Genomic DNA, 19,757 nt, shown 5'->3' with positions numbered 1-19,757 from the left:
GAAAAGACCCTGATGTTGGGAAAGATGGAGGGCACAAGGAGAAGGGGACGACAGAGGACGAGATGGCTGGGCAGTGTTCTTGAAGCTACCAGCATGAGTTTGACCAAACTGCGGGAGGCAGTGGAAGACAGGAGTGTCTGGCGTGCTCTGGTCCATGGGGTCACGAAAAGTCGGACACAACTAAATGACTAAACAACAATTCCTTGACTGTGGAACACAGCCGTTGTGGCTAGCAGCCATGAATGGCCCCACCCTCTGTGAATTCGTCCGATCCTCTTTTAAAGCCACCCAAGATGCTGGCCACCACTACATCTTGTGGGAGAGAATTCCACAATTTAACTACATCCTGTGTGAAAAGGTATTTCTGTTTGTTTGTCCTGAATCTTACAGACCTTGCCTCAAGGTCAGAGGGGAAAGCAGAGCTGATAACAGCATAGTCCAGCTGAGAGAGAGATGGGAACTTATTCCTGGTCCCAGGCTAGGAAGAGAGCGAGCTTTTAGGCTTCGTTACAATAAGCATTACAGCTTAAATTGGGGTGTCAATATTTTAGCGAGCAAGACATTAAATGGGCTGTTCCTACCTTGAGAGGAACTGAACATGTAGTTTTCAGAAACGTCATACTCTCAGACCCTCACCTGTCCACAATGATCCCATGTGGTATGAGCACATACTCAAGATCTCCATAGTAGTGTTGTGGATATGTAAACAGTTCCAAACTATACCCAGGCCAATCATCTGAAATCTGTAAAAGAGATAAAATGTTCATTAGAAACTTAATTTTGTGTGCACTACAAATTGATTGCATCATCTGTGTTTAAACACCATTTGACAATCAGTTTAGCAGAAGCAGAGTCATGGAAACCTGAGCATGGCTTGATCCTTCAGCACAGAGGTGGGGAACTTGCAACCATCACCCTAATTTCATGTTGGGGGGGAAGCCCAGAAAGGAGGGGGGGGAGACAAAAAAAGCTGAAACTAATGGAACCCCTATGCAAGTGATTAGGGACGTGGGTGGCACTGTGGTCTAAACCACTGAGCCTCTGGGGCTTGCCGATCAGAAAGTCAGCGGTTCAAATCCCCATGACGGGGTGAGCTCCTGTTGCTCGGTCCCAGCTCCTGCCAACCCAGCAGTTCAAAAGCATCCCAAAAAGTGCAAGTAGATAAATAGGTACTGCTCCAGCGGGAAGGTAAATGGCATTTCCGTGCGCTGCTCTGGTTTTGGTGTTCTGTTGCGCCAGAAGCGGCTTAGTCATGCTGGCCACATGACCCAGAAAAACTGTCTGCGGAGTGGACAAACACCGACTCCCTCAGCCTGTAAAGCGAGATGAGCGCCGCAACCCCAGAGTCGTCTGCAAATGGACTTAACTGTCAGGGGTCCATTTACCTTTTTTCATGCAAGCAATTGATTCACATTTCTGGCAAGACTGATTTGCTGCTCTCCTGTTGGTTTGCTGGGCAAAGAGAACAAAGAAGATTTGAAGTGGGGGGTGGGCAAGGAGTGAAAGAGGAGAAAGGGGTGGTCTTACCCATCCCTGTCCCTCCTCTAAGCTACTGCCAGCATATTGCTGGGTTTGGAGGGAGGGAAGGTTCCTCAGCCTTGTTTTAATAGGAAGCCTTGTTTCTAAGAAATGATCTAAAGTGGGTTAACCTAGAACAAAAGAGACAACAATAAATAGTGGTGTTTTGTGGCATTCTCAGGGCTAAACACATTTCTTTCGGCTTAAGCTTTTGTGGATGGCAGTCCTTTCCCATCAGATGCAACCTGATTCACTTCTTGAAGTGGGCTATAGCCCACAAAAAATTATGCCATAGCAAACGTGTTTGGTCTTGACGGAGCCATAAAACTCTTTGTTGTTTCTGCTACCCCTCTTCTAAAAAAAAACAAAAACGAGAGTGAAAAGTTCTCTCTGGCTTCAAGTCCTAGCAAATTAGTCTTTGGGCATGCAGCGACAATCTATCTCTCTGCAGGAATCTACTTGGGTTGTGCTTGGAAGAGCGCCTTTGGCTCGCTCAAACATTCTTCTTCACCTCAGACAGAGAAGGTAGCGAGTGAACCAGAAGATCACATGGGGATCACATGGTGCTTCTTGGGCCTTTTTAGTATTCTAGCAAGAACAGGGAAGACTACTTCTGGCCTCCAAGCATCAGTATGTGCTCTGTTCTGAATGCATTCTGAACTAGTGCTGGAACATCCAGCCTTGGCTGAGTTTCCCTTGGACAGCTTTCACAAGAGGATACTGGAAAGGATCATTTCACGGTTCATCTGGGCAAAAGTTCAAAGTTAAAATGTCATTTTGTCCGTAACTGCATGACTGCGGAAAACAACCCTGCAAAAGTCTATGGGTTAGTCCCTTATTGCTCGTCCTCGTTTTAGAGTTAGCAAGTCAAAAATCTAGGCTAGTATCCTTCTGCAAGAGATTATTAGCATACAAGCGACGCAGCAACAAACTCAATTCATGTAGAAATTTGCATGGGAGTTCTGCATTCCTCTTCTCTGTATCGTTCCAATTTTAGAATATATGTGCTGCCGAAGAGAGCGCAGGATTTCTGCATCAAAAGTATGTGAGGCTACACATACTCCTTTCCACATGTTCCAAAGATCTCAGAAGCCCAGTCTGCAGTAACGCACAAGAGAGCTTTTAGTGTGGCTGCCCATGTTCTGTGCAAGCAGCATTCTTGCCAAAATGTGACAGGCGTCCCAAATTCTGCCCTTTCCGGAAACAAGTGATTACATTTTTGTTCTGACAAGCCTTCCCAGCAGGATGAAAGGATCTTTGCCACAGGTGTCTATTTGGTCTTTTTGTGTGTGTGTGTGTGTGTTTGCGGCTATTTTCTATATTGTTTAAAACTGTTTTTATTGCATTTTGTACACTGCCTTGAGATGAGCATGGAAGGCAATGCATAAATAAAAGATTGACATTTGTCTGGTAAATCAAATGCAGTAAAAAAACAACATTACAGTGGTACCTCGGGTTAAGGACTTAATTCGTTCCGGAGGTCCATTCTTAACCTGAAACTGTTCTTAACCTGAAGCACCACTTTAGCTAATGGGGCCTCCTGCTGCTGCTGTGCCGCCGGAGCACGATTTCTGTTCTCATCCTGAAGCAAAGTTCTTAATCTGAAGCACTATTTCTGGGTTAGCAGAGTCTGTAACCTGTAGCATATGTAACCTGAAGCATCTGTAACTCGAGGTACCACTGTATTCTTTTTTTGGAATGGTAACATATTCGCCATAACAGAGTTTTCTACAATGTGCCAAGACATGTGGAAAGGAGCAACATATCCTTGCACTCTAGGCAGCTTTTGTGGGGAAATAAATCTCATTCCCCTAACACAAATCTTCCATTCTGTATCAAGTACCGTAAGATCTTTGCTATATGTGCCCAAACCCCAGGACTCTCGGACATTTTAAAGTAAGGGTAGCCAACATGGTGCCCTCCAGATGTTGCCAGGCTTCCCAAATCATGTCAGCTCCAGCCACCACAGTCTATGATGAGGTCTGGTGGGAGCTGCAGTCTAACATCTGGAAGGAACAACACTGGCTAGCCCTGGTTTAAGGAAATGAACAGAAATGTCATAAAACGCTGTGGGCATGTATTTAATACTGCCAAAGCAGAGGTTTGCTTCCTCCTTCTGTGACCCAAACACTTCTGTCAATCTAAGACAAGGCAAACACAGGATACAGGGGTTCAAGGGAAGCCCTTCAGAGAAAGGCAGAGAAAGCACGTAAGAGCAGGCTTGCTGGATCAGAACAAAGGCCTATTTTTGTTTTCCTATAATAAGTGGTATCCTTACCAGGTGCAGAAGAAGAGCACAGTCCCTCACGTAAATGCAACTCCTTTTTGTCTAGGTCTGCCAGGTGGGTGCTTGGGGTCAAGACTGTCTTAAGCTATTAATGACCAGTAAACTGGAGACATGAGTAACAGTAAAATCCTATGCATATGTGCCTGGGAGTAAGCAACATTGTCCAAAGTAACACTTTTACTTCACAGTAAACATGCCTAGGACTGGGGTTTACGATTTATTTATTCAGAAGACAGCTGTACTTATTCCCTGCACCCTGAAGAGTACATAGGAATAGAAAACAGTTAATGTTTGATAAGAATGCACACCTTAAGATCACTGTATCTTAACATTCTTTCAAGCACACCTGTTGTGAACCTGCTAATCTGGGAGGCTAAGCAATACCAAAACCTCCCCCCCCCCATGCTGTAATTACGGCTGCAGGTGAGGTAATACATTCTGATGGCTGCAATTAGGGATTGCTATGCACAAACATGAACATTTTCATATACAGCACCTAGTGAGGAAAATTAAGAATATTGTTGTGCTTTTCTCCCACAGAAGCTTTACTTGCTGTGCTAGGACGACACGTTGCTGTTTTTTTGGGTGGTGGCTGGTGCACTGAATGGATTTCTACCCCAGTACAAAGCCAAGACTATTTAGATGAATTACGAAGTTGCAGCTGCGGCATTTCACACTCTTAACGTGACAATTAATCTAGAGGGAACAACTCTCCTCTAACCAAAACACGTATCAGAACCCCCAACGAAATCGCATCCAAAATATTTGTGTGTGTGTGTGTGTGTGTGTGTGTGTGTGTGTGTGCTAGCAATAAGGCTGCTTTCCTACACATACTTACCAGGGGGAAATCCCAATGGAAAACAGTGGTAAACAACATGCATCATATTTCAATGTACCGGAATGCATACTCGCGCAGCCCAGTTCCTATCTATGCACGTTGACTCGGATGTAAACCCTAACTGGGTTCAAGGGGGGGGCGGTATTCTCCCAGATAAGCGGGCTCAGCACAGCAGACAGGGAGCGAGCCCCATCGAGCGCAATGAATGACTAACCCGCTGGCAATTCAAATATTCTTTTTGGGCGGCGGGCGGGGAGCGTTTCATAACGGGGGGGGGGGGGAACCGCCATAAAGGACAGGGATTGGATAGATGAAAGGGAGGGAAAGGGGTTAGCTGACGGAAGCGGATGCTTTAGCTGTAGAAGGGAGGCAGCAAAGCTTAGGATGCGGGAGCAGGAGAGGGAGGGGGAGAAGGGATTTTTATTTTTATTTTTATTTTTTTGCATTTACCACGACCCCTCGGCCGCTGCTTCTCGGCGCCTCCGCTGCGTGGGTCTTGCTGTTTAGCCCGGCCATCTTCCGAAAGGAGGTTGGCGAGAGCCTTGAGACGGAGGAGGAGGAGGAGGGGGAGGGAAAAGAGGCGGTGCCTCGCTCGGGAAAGAAAAGGAGCCGCCGGCCGCTGCCGCGAGAGGTTGAGCCTCCGCAGCCTCTGCTAGACGTGGCCCGCGCCGTCGTGGCTTCTGCAGAACTGCTCTCAAACATCCACACCCGCCCTTAGGGGGGTTTCTTCCAGCTTGCGCAGAGAGGGGATGATGCCTCTCAAACCACCAGCCTTTGGGCAGCGCTTGCTTTTACCTCGACGGACCAAAAGAGCTGCCTGTCCCCGGATTCAGCCCCGGAACCTTTTTTTCCCTAATGCCCGCGCTCGAGCCTGTTAAGGAGCCTCTCCGTCAAGGAGAGTGGCTCCCTCTCCGCTTAATATCTGCTACATTAGGGTAAAATCTTCGCGTTAGGGTAGTAGGCTGAGAGAGGAGGGACTTCTCTGTGGGAGCGCAGTATTTGAACCTGGGTCTTAGGAAGCCTAAAGCCTGGGAGACCGCTGCCTTGGTTCTAGGTTGAAAGGAAGAAAAGTGGGGTATAAATGTAAGGAAATGAGTACGTAATATGATACGCTTACACGCTAACCTAGTTATGCCCATGTGGCCCTCCAAACCCCTCTCAGCTGGCTACACCTCAGCCACACCTCTCACCAGCCCTGCCCTGTGTGTTTTTGCCTGTCTGGAATTTGTCCTTGAACTGGCTTTCACAGTGCATAGCCTCTTAGATGCATGCTTATTGGGCATTGATTTCACTGGGACTTAAAGGTGTCTCTGAGTCTGCAATCTTACACACATGAGGTTGGATCCAGGCTGATTTACCTGGGGAATAAGTTTTATTGTACTTAATGGGGCTTCTGAGCAGATGCAGGATTGTGTGTGCAGACAGTTCCCACTGACATCGGTGGGACTTAAGTCATGACTAATTTGTCCCAATTAAGTATATTGGGACCTTAGTTCAAGTAATACTATGAATGTCTGCTTAGAACTCATTGGGTTTAACAGCGCTTTCTCCCAGATTGCAGCCTTTGTCTGCATCCAGCCCATAGATTTCAGATGGGTGAGTGTTGCACAACATAAGAGACCCCGTGGTAGAGACCCTGTGGTACCCTAAAGGCTAGCATATATTGTAGGATAAACCTCAGTGGACCAAAGACCACTTCATCACCTACATAATTCACTGATGGCAACTGAAGACAGCCTTCCATGCACTTGATGAAATAATCTCTTGTCCGCCGAAGCTTATGCCAAATCAAATGTGGTAGTATTTATTTATTTGAAGCATTTACACTCTACTCTTCAGCCAGAAAGTTTCTGGAGTGGCATACTGATAAATGAAAACAGCACATCTGCTGCCCTCAGGTTTACAATCTGAAAAGATGGGACACAAAAGGGGGGGGGAGGTTTGGGGAGAAAAGACGAAAACAAACAAATTCTTAATGTTACAACTTTTTTATACATAACAGCTGGGATGGAAACCAGCTGCTTCCTAAAAGCCTAGTGACCAGATCTTCCTGAGAGGCAGTGATTTGCCCTAGATCACTCATTGATTTTATTGGCTGGGTGGGCATTTGAACCTCGGCTTCCCAGATCCTAGCCCAATGCCCTAACCACTGCACCACACTGGTTTTAATTTTAGCATTACACCACTTTCTGCTTATCGGTTAAAAGCAAACAGTGTTTTGGGGTGGAAGAACTAAAGCCAAGGGAAAGGAATTAAGCCTTTCCCTGTGCGCTGCCCATGGCAATTTTGAAACAAACAATAGTTGTGCATTGAATGTAACATGTAGCTTGGCCCTCGACCCCAGGTTTACCCTTTCAGAACGAATAAGGTCTGCCATTGGTTCAGTTAACACATCATAGGTAAAAGGTAAAGGGACCCCTGACTATTAGGTCCAGTCGTGAACGACTCTGGGATTGCGGCGCTCATTTCGCTTTACTGGCCAAGGGAGTGGGCGTACAGCTTCTGGGTCATGTGGCCAGCATGACAAAGCCGCTTTCTGGCGAACCAGAGCAGTGCACGGAAACGCCGTTTACCTTCCTGCCAGAGCGGTACCTATTTATCTACTTGTACTGCCTGCTTTCGAACTGCTAGGTTGGCAGGAGCAGGGACCAAGCAATGGGAGTTCACCCCTTCGTGGGGATTCGAACCGCCAACCAAGCCCGAGGCTCTGTGGTTTAACGCACAGCGCCACTCGTGTCCCTTAACAGATTATGCCAATATATATTAGTGGTTTACTGTGAACAAACCAATTTCACCCATAGAAACCACAATCAGTAAGCTAAGATCAAACCTTCACAACAGAATGTTGTTTGTTGAGAGTGAAATACCCCCTCTGCTCCTACCCAACACACCGTTAACACTGAGATTGTGGTTAATTTCCTTTGCACTAATAAATTATGGTTTACTGTGACATGCAAACTGGGCCATAGATTACATGTAGAAGGTCCCAGGTTCTAAAGAGCTCACGTAGCTTTGGGCCTGAAATATTGGGAGACTGACACAGGTTAGAGAGAACAAGGATCTCAGGCAGCTTCATATGTTCATAATTGGTGCAAGTAAAGATACACCAAACAGCAATGAGAACAGATTGTCCTATAAAAACAACTTGACATTTCTTCTTAGTATTCTAATGAAAGAAAGAATTCTAATGAAATCTCAATTGTGTTTATTCACCTTTGTTCCTTTTGCTGTACTGGCAAGGGCACACGAGCCAATTGAAAAACGCTGCCAATCCCATCGCTGGCAGTTCTTTTACATATACATAAAGATAGAACAACATTCCTAGGATTCTCTAAATGTATTTTGTCAAACTTCCTGGAGAGAGAGAATTGAATAAGAATGTTTTCCATGTGTCTGTAGCTTGAATGTTTTTCATTACAGCAATTCCCCCCACCCCCGGTAATCAGCCATGCTGATGACCTTTATGAAAAGTACACATCTGTTTTAAATGGAAAGAGATATGTCCGTTCCATATGTTGACTTGATAGATGCTTCCATGTGCATCAAGTAGCAAAGAGCATCCTGTTCCATTGTGGTGTTCAAAGACTGGCAGAGCACAACACTGGCAGCGTAAGAAGAGGGAAAGAGGAGCACCATTGACACTTGGGTGCAGAATGAACGGGAAACAAACCATAGAGCAGCTGTCCTAGCATTATTTCTGAACCAGCACCTTGTGGTTGCTCACAAACCATGGCGGTGAAGACTAGGACAAGCTCGCCAATCACAATTTGCTTAGGAGAAATAAATGAGCGTGGCTTTGGATGCTTCCTCACTGAGAGAAAGGTGGGAGTGTGTGGGCTAAATGCAATGGCACATAGCTCATGCACAAATTAATTTGCCTAGCCTTGATCAGTGTTATAGCTGAATGTATCCTATGCATCTTTCGGCAGTAGCGCTGCAAGACATTTTTATTCAGGTTGGATTTTGGTGAAGTATAAATGGGACATGGGTGGTGCTGTGGGTTAAACCACAGAGCCTAGGACTTGCTGATCAGAAGGTTGGCGGTTCGAATCCCCACGATGGGGTGAGCTCCCGTTGCTCGGTCCCTGCTCCTGCCAACCTAGCAGTTCGAAAGCACGTCAAAGTACAAGTAGATAAATACGTACCGCTCCGACGGGAAGGTAAACGGTGTCTCCATGTGCTGCTCTGGTTCGCCAGAAGCGGCTTAGTCATGCTGGCCACATGACCCGGAAGCTGTACACCGGCTCCCTCGGCCAAAAGCGAGATGAGTGCCGCAACCCTGGAGTCAGTCACAACTGGACCTAATGGTCAGGCGTCCCTTTACCCTTTACCTTTAAGGGTACAAACAGCCCGTGGGATGAATTGATCTATATCTAATTACTTTTTAAAAATCCATTACAGTATTCTGATAAATGACAGAGAATTATTTAACAAGGTATTGACTCTTATTCACTGCCCAATTCCCACCCTGAAGTGAAAACAGGAACAATCTGCCAAGCTGCTGAGACACATGCAACACTAAGCTATGGCATAACTATGGTTTGTTGACCCATGGCTTAGCGCTATGCCTGAACCCTGTCCAGCAGCTTACCTATGGTTTTACTGCCAACACCATGATCTGAAGCCATGATTACAAATCTTACAAATCTTCACTTGTTTTAACTATAGCTTGACATTATGTGGTATTGCTTCTTTAACCATGGTTTGTTTGACCATCCCACACCAGGAGCTCACTAAAAGACAAAGGCATGAGACAAAAACAGCTAGAAAACAAAAAAAACCTTTGGAGAAATAAACGATGGTTTGCTTGATCATTTGCAGCAGAAGTTGTGCGATTTGTTAAACAAACCGTCCCATGCTGGTGTATATGAACCAGGCAATTAACAGGGATATTTGCAATTCCAGGGACTTTCTGTGAAGTTTGGTGAGGAGGATGTCCTGTATGTGATTTAGGACACAATCCAAACACCATTGGCAGGGCTTCGCAGGGGGGTGGAACAGCTGTCATTTCCACAGCTCAGCTGCTCATGCTAGTTGTAGTGGATGGTGGGAGAGGACTGAGCCCAATTGCTGCTCCAGCTCCAGGCTCTCTCAGCAACTGGATCCGATCAGGATTGATGCTGTTACATGATGGCAGTGGGATTAGCTTGGGATGCAATGGATCCCAGACTGTCTCAGCCCCTCACTGTTCGGGGGCTTTCTGCTAGCCCTTGCCACAAGCAGGCTTCCCACTCGTCCACACATTCAGAAGCCACTGGGAGGCAGGTTCAGAAGGCAGAGCTGAGTGGAAGGATACCACTCAGGGTTAGATTCAGTCTAACCCTGGCAGAAGGGAAATTTAGAATGCTCTGCAAGTCTGGAACATGCACAGCCTAGTACAATGCCATTTGTGTTGTATACACTGCAGTTAATGTGTGAAGCAGAGTTCATGCCTCAGTTCTAACCCACAAAAAATCTTAATGTTTTGGACTTGTGATGACAAAGCTTGCTCACATTCCCATGACCTTAAATGCAAATGTGGTTTGGAAGTGCTGTAAAGCTAGACAATTTGGCAAGACGTAGGAGCTGCAATGGGTCTAACTTTGTCTTGTTCACTAAATCTTGTAATACTTTAATCCTGGAATATACCTGTTCTTTGAGCATGCCTTAAACATCAAGTGTTTTGGATTTATAGAGCTGCTTTGGTGAGCATCACATTCCATTTACTGCCCCTATTTTCACCTTTAAAGGAAGATTACGCTGTTTCCTGGCTGTTGGGTAATATAGAATCCAAACCATAAATAGAAGGAACTTGGAGATTTGGTTAGCAACTCTTTATTATACATATATTTCCCATACTCTCTTAATTTATCATCTTATTTGAATTATTGCTGTACATCATGTTACATGAACAATTAAACTTTCGGGGTGTTTTTTTTTAAATAAAGTATAGGTCACTAAACAATCAGGAAATAAATAAATAGATATATTTATTTGGAAAAAAATAGATATTTTAAAACTTTCAAAAATAATATATAGCTAAAGTTCTACCTAACTTGTCAAAACCTAAGTATTAGCCCACAGATGAATATATGGGTATTTTGTGCTTTTATAGTGAAAGTAATATTTGTTTTCATCTCAGAGGATCCCCCCCCCCCGCAAGGATGCCCTGATCATTTGTTTGCAATATAAATAATTCTGTGTTTCTCAATTGTCTGAATGTCATGTTCCAGCTGTTTCATCTCTGCTTCCAGCCTTTCTTTGTGAAGTTTCTTTGGTAGTGTGTCTATTTCAACGGAAAGGCTTTGGAATTGGTGATGCACGTCTTCCCAATTCTTCTTGAGACCCTATTTGGGGTATGCAAAGAGACGAATTAGTATACGGGCAGCATTATACAGTAACACAACAAGGCTGCAATCTTATACAAGCCCTCTGGGAAGCCACCCTATATTCATACATGCATTCGCACACCATATAGACACGCATACAGGTACATACATCAGAGCACACATACAAATGCAGGTACACATAAATACATGACTAGAAGACACATACTAGGGACCTCGCTGCCCAGTTTAGCATCACAGAGGGGGGGGGAATTGTGCCCCCTCTCCCTCTTCAGACTATTGATCTGAAGAGTGGGGAAGTTGGTGCTTCCCTTCCCATTAAGAGGCTGGTCTTATCTCTCTGCCCAGCCCAATGCTGTGCTGTTACTTGATGCAGATTCTGCTACTGCTGCAGGCAAAAATTGGTACATGTTGGAGGGGCAAAAATAAAATTAAAAAATTGCTTAATGGTTCAGCCTGCAGGGCAGCAGTTCAACACCCTGCAATGCATACTTACACTGGAATAAGCCCCATTGATCTCCATGCAATTTTCTTCTGAGTAGACATATATATATATAGGACTGCAATCCTATACTCCAACTTGGAGACCTCCAGATGTTTTGGACATCTCGTATTATCCCTATCCACTGGCCACGATTGTTGAGACTCCAGAAACAGCTGGAGGTCACAAGTTTGAGAAAGGCTGCTAAACTCAGCTGAGTGTAAGCTAAGCTCCACTGAACTCAGTAAGGCTTTCCTCTGAGTAAACATTTATAGGCTCACACTTCAAGTGTAGTCCTATATACATTTTCCTGGGAGTGAGGTGCACTGAACACCATGGGATTTACTTCATATTAAACATTCACAGATTGGCTTGCACAACTGTATTTTCTGCACACTGTAACGTATGGAAAAAAACTGAAGACGTTAGCTACCGGTTATTCTTTAAAGTGGGACAAAACCTTTTGACATGCCTTTAACTGCAGTTGGGCTCCACAGTGGTCCGCTACTGCTGATGCAATGAAGTGTGTGATGATATGGAATCTAGCTTCCAGAAAAGACTTTGTAAACATTTCTGTCACATCCAACTTGCTCAATCCTGCAGATAACTATTCTAGAGCTCCATCTAGTGAAAATCTACCCTTCTTAGTTGCAATGCTATTCATAAAGCCTTTCCCATTCGTGCCTGTACAAATGTATCTTTTATGCCTCAGTCTGTCTAATTCAAGTCAACCCACATACCTCAAGAAGACTGTCCCTGTCTTCATCAGAGAGCCGTTTCATGGCTTTTTGTCTGAGAGTTTCCTTGACATAGGCATCATATTCTTCCTGAGCTCTCTTTACTTCTTCATTTCGCTTAGTTACATATTTCGGAGTAATGCCGTAATCCTACAAGAAAAATGCACCTTCCAGATATTCATATATTTTTGTTGTTGTTGTTGTCGTCATCAACAACAAAGACCCTTATGTAATATAACTTTTTTGGCTTTTCTTTTTTTTTAAGAAAGAAAAGGACTACTTTAGAACTTTTTCTAATTAATCCTAGCATATACTAATACCAGTGGTACCTCGGGTTACATACGCTTCAGGTTACAGACTCTGCTAACCCAGAAATAGTGCTTCAGGTTAAGAACTTTGCTTCAGGATAAGAACAGAAATCGGGCTCCGGTGGTGTGGCGGCGGCAGGAGGCCTCATTAGCTAAAGTGGTGCTTCAGGTTAAGAACAGTTTCAGGTTAAGTACGGACCTCCGGAACGAATTAAGTACTTAACCCAAGGTACCACTGTAGTGCACTCATTCATTTGTGTATGAATCCTTATGTAGCCAACAGCAGCATCTACATGCAAGTGGGACCTATCAACTGGCATGAGGTTTTGCAAAAGTACCAAAAAACCTCTAGACAATAAATACAAAAATAATGGAGAAACACACACTAAGCCTATAAAATTTATGGCTAGAGACCTTTAGACTTCAGAACTATAGATTCACAGTGCAGTCCTCCTATACATACCAACTCAGATGTAAGCCCCACATAATTCAATGCTGCTAATTCCCAGGTAAGTAGATACAGGATTGCAGCCTTAGCAGAAAAATTATTCCATTTCCTATGAATAATGAAGCATGCAGAAGGGGGATGTAGCTGGTACCCTTGTGGGCAAAGGGACTGATCTGGAGATGGATGGGATTCTCCAGTTGATCTGTTGTTGCTTTTAAATACATGTGACTTCAGTTATGATATTAAACATCTAACACCTTTTATAAAATACTCAAAATATCCCTACTTCTCATTAATGTCCACTACTTCACTTTGGCTAAAAATACTAAGATTCCCAACAAAGATATTCAGGGTCAGGCACTTCTGGTTTCTAAAAATTTTGCCCGTGCCCTAAGAACATAAGAGGAGCCTTCTGGATCACACCAATGGCTCATCTGGCTCACTCAGTATTGCAAATAAGTGAGCCCTATGTTGCAGTCCTGTGCTTGGGAGTTGATATTGGCACCTGTCTGTCTTGGGAGACAATGGAGGAGTGCGCCTTTGGGGGTGAGGTCAAGCTGTTGCAGCACCTGCTGTGGCTGTAGAGAACAATGTGGGAGAGACAGGTCTTGTTGCAGATGAAGGCGTCCAGTTGTGCTGCTGCAGATGTACCACGACGTTTCTTCTCTCTGTGCTTCTTCAGGCAGTCTTTTCTCTTTTGGTCACTGCTATGGATACACGACTTGACTGCCTGTCTCCAAGCACTGGGGTCGTCCACAAGGGATTCCCACAAGGCAAATGGGTTGATGTTGCCTGGGAGTAAGCCCCATTTAACTCAACAGGACTTATTTCTAAGGTGGCATGTATAGGATTTCACTCTTAGTAAATGCATCACATCATTTTGATAAGGCATACCTTTTTCTTGAGATATTTTGGAACGAGTCCTGAAGTTTCAAGGATGTATTTGTCACCTTGCCGTCGGTCAACACAAGCTGGTAGAGGTTTCTTAGGCACTCCCATGATGACATTAGCTGCATTTGTGCTTATGAAATTCTTTGAACTCTGAATTCCCATGAGTGGGTGATCTGACAATTTAGGCACACCTGGTTTCACTTTCTTACCTCCTTGATGTTTATTTCCTGTTTTTTTAAAAAAATAAAAAGCCACAAAATGAATTACATTTTTAAAAATGTTCATCTACGTGGCACAGGATTCTGCTAAGTCTATGCCTTTAATTCAACATTCACCCTTGCCCCCAATTTTCTGGATTCTGATCTTCCAGCCCTAGACAGCTCGTTTCCTTATGACACTTTGCATCATAAGGAGGATTATTTTGGGGAGCAGCAAGTATAAGAAGTGATGTGTAAGAAGGGAGAGGTGACAGCTCATGAAGGACTAGGTAGAGAGGGGCTTGTCATGTCCTGGATGATAAATGAATAAAGTAACTGCTGTAAACTATCAAGATCAACAATATTTAAGCCATTGCCAAGACATCCCAGTGAAGGGCAAAAGATACATTTCAAAATAGCTGCGGAAAGAAACAAAACAACTTGATGACATATTGCCATAAAGGCTTAAAAAGCTAACTAAATGTACATTAAAAACCAAACTATATTGTGCTTCAGGAAAATATCCACACTCATTATTTTGAAAAGTTTCATACATTTTTTTGTGTCGTGTGTAGTTGGAGGGAGGTGAGTTCTTGTCTGCTGCTTTTATAATTAGTCTATGAACATTTTTAGAGTTTCTTGTGGTTCTTGTTAATTTTTTGTATCTTTTTTGTTTTTCCTAACCCTATTTTTCATACTGCATGTCACACTGAAACTGTTTTTGTAGTAGATATCTTACAAATAATAATATTAGAAAAACATTTGGAGTCAGCAACACTGAGGCTCCTGATTACTTGGGGTCCAACTGTAATGCTCCTGGACTTGTCACAATTCCCAAAATCCATTTGTGAAAACAAAATGTCACATTCTATAACCACTCTTTCTGACAATACAGTGGTACCTCGGGTTACCTACGCTTCAGGTTACATACACTTCAGGTTACAGACTCCGCTAACCCAGAAATAGTACCTCGGGTTAAGAACTTTGCTTCAGGATGAGAACAGAAATTGCGCAGCACCGGTGTGGCGGCAGCAGCAGGAGGCCCCTTTAGCTAAAGTGGTGCTTCAGGTTAAGAACAGCTTCAGGTTAAGAACGGACCTCCAGAACGAATTAAGTACTTAACCCGAGGTACCAATGTATATACATTTATAAGCAAACACTTCCATTTTAAGCACTATAAGGGGACTTCAGTGGAGATCTATATTAAATAGCTGAGCTTTCCCAAGCATGGTGTGGATTGGCCAACTTAAGTCTTGCTTAAAATATGCAGACTTGGCACAATTAACAAAAGCCTTGATGTCTAGCCTTGCACATCCAGATCAGAGGCAAAAACTAAACAACCAGCCAACTAACATATGGTCCTTAAGATCACTAGAACAGAATTGCCCATGTGTCCAAGAGAATACAGAAGATATTACTGGATGTTAACCTGGGTAAAATTGTAGTGAAATTTTATGTGGCCTGGGATACTCATCAATGTGGTATAGTCAGAATATTACACTAGGCTTAGGGAGACTGGGATACAAATAACTACTTAGCAATGGTACTGACTTTGGGCAAGTCTTTATATCTTCTGGGGTAGCTATTAGAATAAAATTTGGGGGGGGGGGGAGAACAATGCTGAGCGCTCCTCAGATAAAGGATGAGATTAAAATGAAATCAATATCTAGGCTTAGGTTTGGTAGGTTTTCATTATATCAGCTCCCTGCTCCCTGTGTTCAGCAGTTACCATCTCTGCAGGCAATCCTTATATCTGCTGCTAGAAGTAGGGCTTTTACAGCAGTGGCCCCAAGTCTGTGGGATGATCTCATTCTACAACTGAATACTTTTTCCTCTTGGTGGAAACTTCCTGGTGAGAAAGGAAGTTAATATCACACATCCTTTCTCACCAGGTTTGGAGATTTCTTTTGAGAATGAATTGGAATGGCTGATTTCTGTTCTTGACTGCTTTGTTTGGCTGCAGAGTTTTTATCTTGCATTTACAGATATTTTTACATGATTTGTTCTTTTGCTTTGTACCAAGCCTTATGAGGAGTGGCTGAAGGTACTGGGTATGTTTAGCCTGGAAAAGAGGAGACTGAGAGGAAATATGATAGCCACCTTCAAATATCTTAAGGGCTGTCACATGGAAGATGGAACAAGCTTGTTTTCTCCTGGTTTGGAAGGTAGAACTTGAACCAATAGCTTCAAGTTACAAGAAAGGAGATTACAGCTAAACATCAGGAAGAACTTTCTGACAGTAAGAGCTGTTCAGCAGTGGAGCGGTCTCCTTTGGGAGGTTGTGGACGCTCCTTCATTGGAGGTTTTTAAGCAGGCATTGGATGGCCATTTGTCATGGATGCTTTCGTTTAGATTCCTGCACTGCAGGGAGTTGGGACTATATTCTATGCACTGGAAAAAGATATACAAATGGTATACATTTAATAAACATATACAAATTAATGAAACATACTCTGTGGTAACTTTGGTTCCTTTGAATGTTTCTGAAGGAAGTCTTTTGGATTTGGCACCTGGACTTTTGGTGGTCCTATGGTTTTCCACGGTGCTTTACTTTGCTGTATTGTATTTTTTACATACGTTTTCAATGTCGATACATATCTTTAGTGAAGAGAAAATATACACACAATAATTAGAACTGAAAGAGAAGCTACAGGCTATCCCCCCCCCCCGCACAGACCACTGTGTTCTTGAGCACTGTCCCTTAATGACTGTAGTCTATCAAAGTAAAAAATGAAATATTTGAAAAGATATAATATTGTTCTGATCTCATTTGTGCCTGAAATCAGCAACACCCATTGACCTGGTTCACATGACACAGTAAGCCAAACTATGGCTCACCAGGACCATGCAAATGGGCAGCCTCGAGGAGGTTGTAGTCACATTGCTCTGCCCCAGTCGTCTTCCCAACTCCTGTGCAAAGTTTGTTCTTGGCTGTAGCAAGGAATCATAGAATTGTACAACTGGAAGGAACCCCAAGCATCACCTGGTCCAACTCCCCACAATGCAGGAATCACAGCTAAGGAGAGTTTATAATTACAAGCCCAGGTTCAGGTGACATGCGAAGTTAAAGCTGGGCTAAGATGAGCACAGTGTGGGAGTAACAAAGACTGGGGAGGAAATAAGTGACTGTGACACCTTCACATGGTCCCATTAAGCCATAGCTTGGTATTATACACTGCACACCTATCCAGAGTTAAATCAACAGTGGAATAAAAGTCAGCAAAAATAGGGAATTGCTGTTCCAAAGTGATTCTCTTTACTGGCTTTGAAAACACTGTTTCTCATTCATTTTATCACTTTATAGTGATTATATTGAATTTCTCTCTTGGTCTGCCATGACTTCAAGTGGTGTGGGTCACATGAATGAGAAAGGCATAACATTTGCCTGAGCTGGTGAAATTAAATTTCAGTTATTGATTGCCGTATATTCAAAAAGACGTGTCCATTGTATAATTCTGCCATTAGTGGTTCACGCAATAAAAATCCTAACCACATAAGGCAGAGCTGGGGAGTGTTCTCTTTGACTGCAATTTGCAGCAATTCCCTTATATATCAGCCACACTAGTATGCTGTGAGAGGATACGAAGCATATCTTGAAAAATTAAAAAGATGGAAAAGAAAGGAGAACGGCATTAAATACTAGGAAGCAAAAAAGAAAAAGGCAAAATCTCAAAATTATATTTCACACGATGTAAAAGTCACTTCCAGAACTATCGTGGTTTACAGTGAAACTATAGTGGAATATAATGCAAGTTTAGCACTCATTTCCATATTATTTGCTAACAGATTTTTTCTGGAAGTAAATGACATACAAATGAGTAATAAACTTGCACTATATTCCACTATAGTTCCAGAAGTATTCTGTCGTGAAAACAGAATAAACTGCCATGTGAATGCACCCAAAGGTCCCTTCTCACTTCCAAGGCTGTAGTGTGATAGGAGACACAAAATTCATTTTAACAGAAAAATTATTGTAACATTTTTCCATAGGAACAGGTACATCACTGATTGACAAGTATAAAAGGTTTGTCAGAATGAGTCCCAAGTGTCCTTACCCACATACCTAGGTGCCTTGCAAGACTTATCCAGATTGTAAGGTAGAAGGTTGTAAATGCTCTCTTCCATGCACATTGCTGCCATCTTCACAGTGATACAGTCTGCAGATAATTTAAATTGCCCAGACTTTTAAAGTGAACTGTCTTAAAATATCTGTGTCTGTGGAGGGGATACATTGATTGAAAATGTATTGTAACTTTTGAATATCTTTTTTTTAATTAAAAAAGAAATCTTTTAAAAAGTGAACTGCCTGTCACATTTTGTCTCATAAACACCATTCCACCTCTCCTTTCGGTTATTCTCCCCGCATCCCGTCCCCCAGGCACATACTTCTTATCCTTCCCTTCCTTCTTTTACACTCTATATTCTTCTCGTTTCCACATTCCTCCTTGGCTGGTCACTATTACCCTTTGACCTCAACATTTCAACCATCTCAATTCCACGGTTTGCCCTAACATCGCTCACATTATCACTCCCAGACTCCTCTCTAGGTCTGCACAGAGTTGACCCTGGGCCAGAACTTGTTGGGACAGCCCCCACCAGCACGACCAGTAATCAGGGCTGCAGAGAATCGTCCAACCACATCTGCAGCACCACAGGTTTCTCACCCATTTTTTCAAGTAACAACATCACATGCCGAGTCTCTACAACCTAACACCTGAATTGTCCTGCCAAGTGGGTGAGGAAGGTCTTATTGTACTTCTGCACTTGGCTGAGGAAACCCATGTATGACTTCCCCAGAGTCATGTTAAACCTCACCCTGCGGTAGCTTGGATAATTTTAACACCATCCTGCCAAGTGATCGGGCGATGTGCTCTGCCACACGTCAGCTGTCATACGTGCACAAGTTAAAAGCAGCTATCGAAATAGGCTCTAGAAATGCTATAATGCAATGCCAAAGCACATACAATTGTTTTTTATTACTGGTCAAGGTTCCCAAAAATACACAAATGCTTTTCCTTGAGGGTCTGGGTTTAAAAAAAACCCTCCAGTTAAAAGGCTGTCAAGGTGACAGATCTGGGAAAGGTGAGACTTTGGGGAGCTGCTGCTACTGCTGCTTATCTGAACAGGCAGAGGAATAGTGCAGAGATGAGATGATGATGATGATGATATCTTAGCCTTTGAGATGTTGTTGGACTACAAAACCCCACTTCGCCAAGAAGCTCACTGGGTGACTTCGGGCCAGCCACTCTCTCAAGTTGACCTACCTCGCAGGGCTGTAGTGAAGTTAAAAATGCGTGCGATTTGGACAAAAAAAAGAAAAAAAGAAAAAAGGGTGACAGGGAAGCACGTGCAGCGCTCTGAGCTCCTTATGAGAGAAGGCTACCAACACGCAAGGAGTCCAGGGCGAACGACCTGCCTGCCTCGCATTCCCACGCGCGCCGTCTGCACCCGCTCAGAGTCCCTCTTGCTTTCCCTGCTCCCTGCCCGCCCTTCCCATCCCTTCCCCGCCTCCCTCTCTTCGCCTTACCCCGCTCTCCTTTCTCTCCTCCGAGCCCTTTTCCGCTCCCGTTCGAAGCCTCCTCGGCTGCCGCGGATTAGAACCAGCGGCACTGTTTGGTCGCCCTTGGAAACGACCGCTTAGCAACGCGCCCGCGTGTTTGTGTGTGTGTGGAACGGGAGAGTGGCTTTGTGACGCCATTTCCGGGACTGTGCCGTGAACAATGAGC

General features: G+C 43.8%; 2 protein-coding genes across 6 annotated transcripts in view; both read right to left on the bottom strand.

Moving 5' to 3' along the window:
* PRTFDC1 (phosphoribosyl transferase domain containing 1) overlaps positions 1-5,232 on the bottom strand; it is a 53,502-nt gene extending 48,270 nt beyond the window's left edge. For 2 of the 4 annotated variants that reach the window (XM_053409595.1, XM_053409594.1), the window contains exons 1-2: positions 5,094-5,212; positions 637-743 (exon numbers count right to left, since the gene is read on the bottom strand). In XM_053409595.1, coding sequence (XP_053265570.1) covers positions 637-743; positions 5,094-5,159 — 173 coding nt within the window. In that variant the 5' untranslated portion in view covers positions 5,160-5,212. Of the gene's footprint in view, positions 1-636; positions 744-5,093 lie in introns of all 4 variants that reach the window. The other 2 variants (XM_053409596.1, XM_053409593.1) reach the window with 2 other exon arrangements.
* A 5,209-nt stretch (positions 5,233-10,441) lies between these two features.
* Positions 10,442-19,739, bottom strand: ENKUR (enkurin, TRPC channel interacting protein). 2 transcript variants are annotated; one of them, XM_053410094.1, is made up of 6 exons: positions 19,559-19,739; positions 18,095-18,246; positions 16,484-16,629; positions 13,838-14,061; positions 12,191-12,337; positions 10,442-10,969 (listed from the first exon to the last, which is right to left on the bottom strand). In XM_053410094.1, the coding sequence occupies exons 2-6, from the start codon at positions 18,169-18,171 to the stop codon at positions 10,796-10,798; spliced, it is 768 nt and encodes a 255-aa protein (XP_053266069.1). In that variant the 5' UTR covers positions 18,172-18,246; positions 19,559-19,739; the 3' UTR covers positions 10,442-10,795. The 2 variants fall into 2 exon arrangements, with proteins under 2 accessions (XP_053266069.1, XP_053266070.1); XM_053410095.1 differs by having other exon boundaries at positions 18,095-18,188.
* Positions 19,740-19,757: the final 18 nt, after the last annotated feature.

This window comes from Podarcis raffonei, chromosome 12 (assembly GCF_027172205.1).
Source record: "Podarcis raffonei isolate rPodRaf1 chromosome 12, rPodRaf1.pri, whole genome shotgun sequence".
Classification (NCBI taxonomy): Eukaryota; Metazoa; Chordata; class Lepidosauria; order Squamata; family Lacertidae; genus Podarcis; species Podarcis raffonei.
This window is presented reverse-complemented; position numbering and strand designations above follow the sequence as displayed.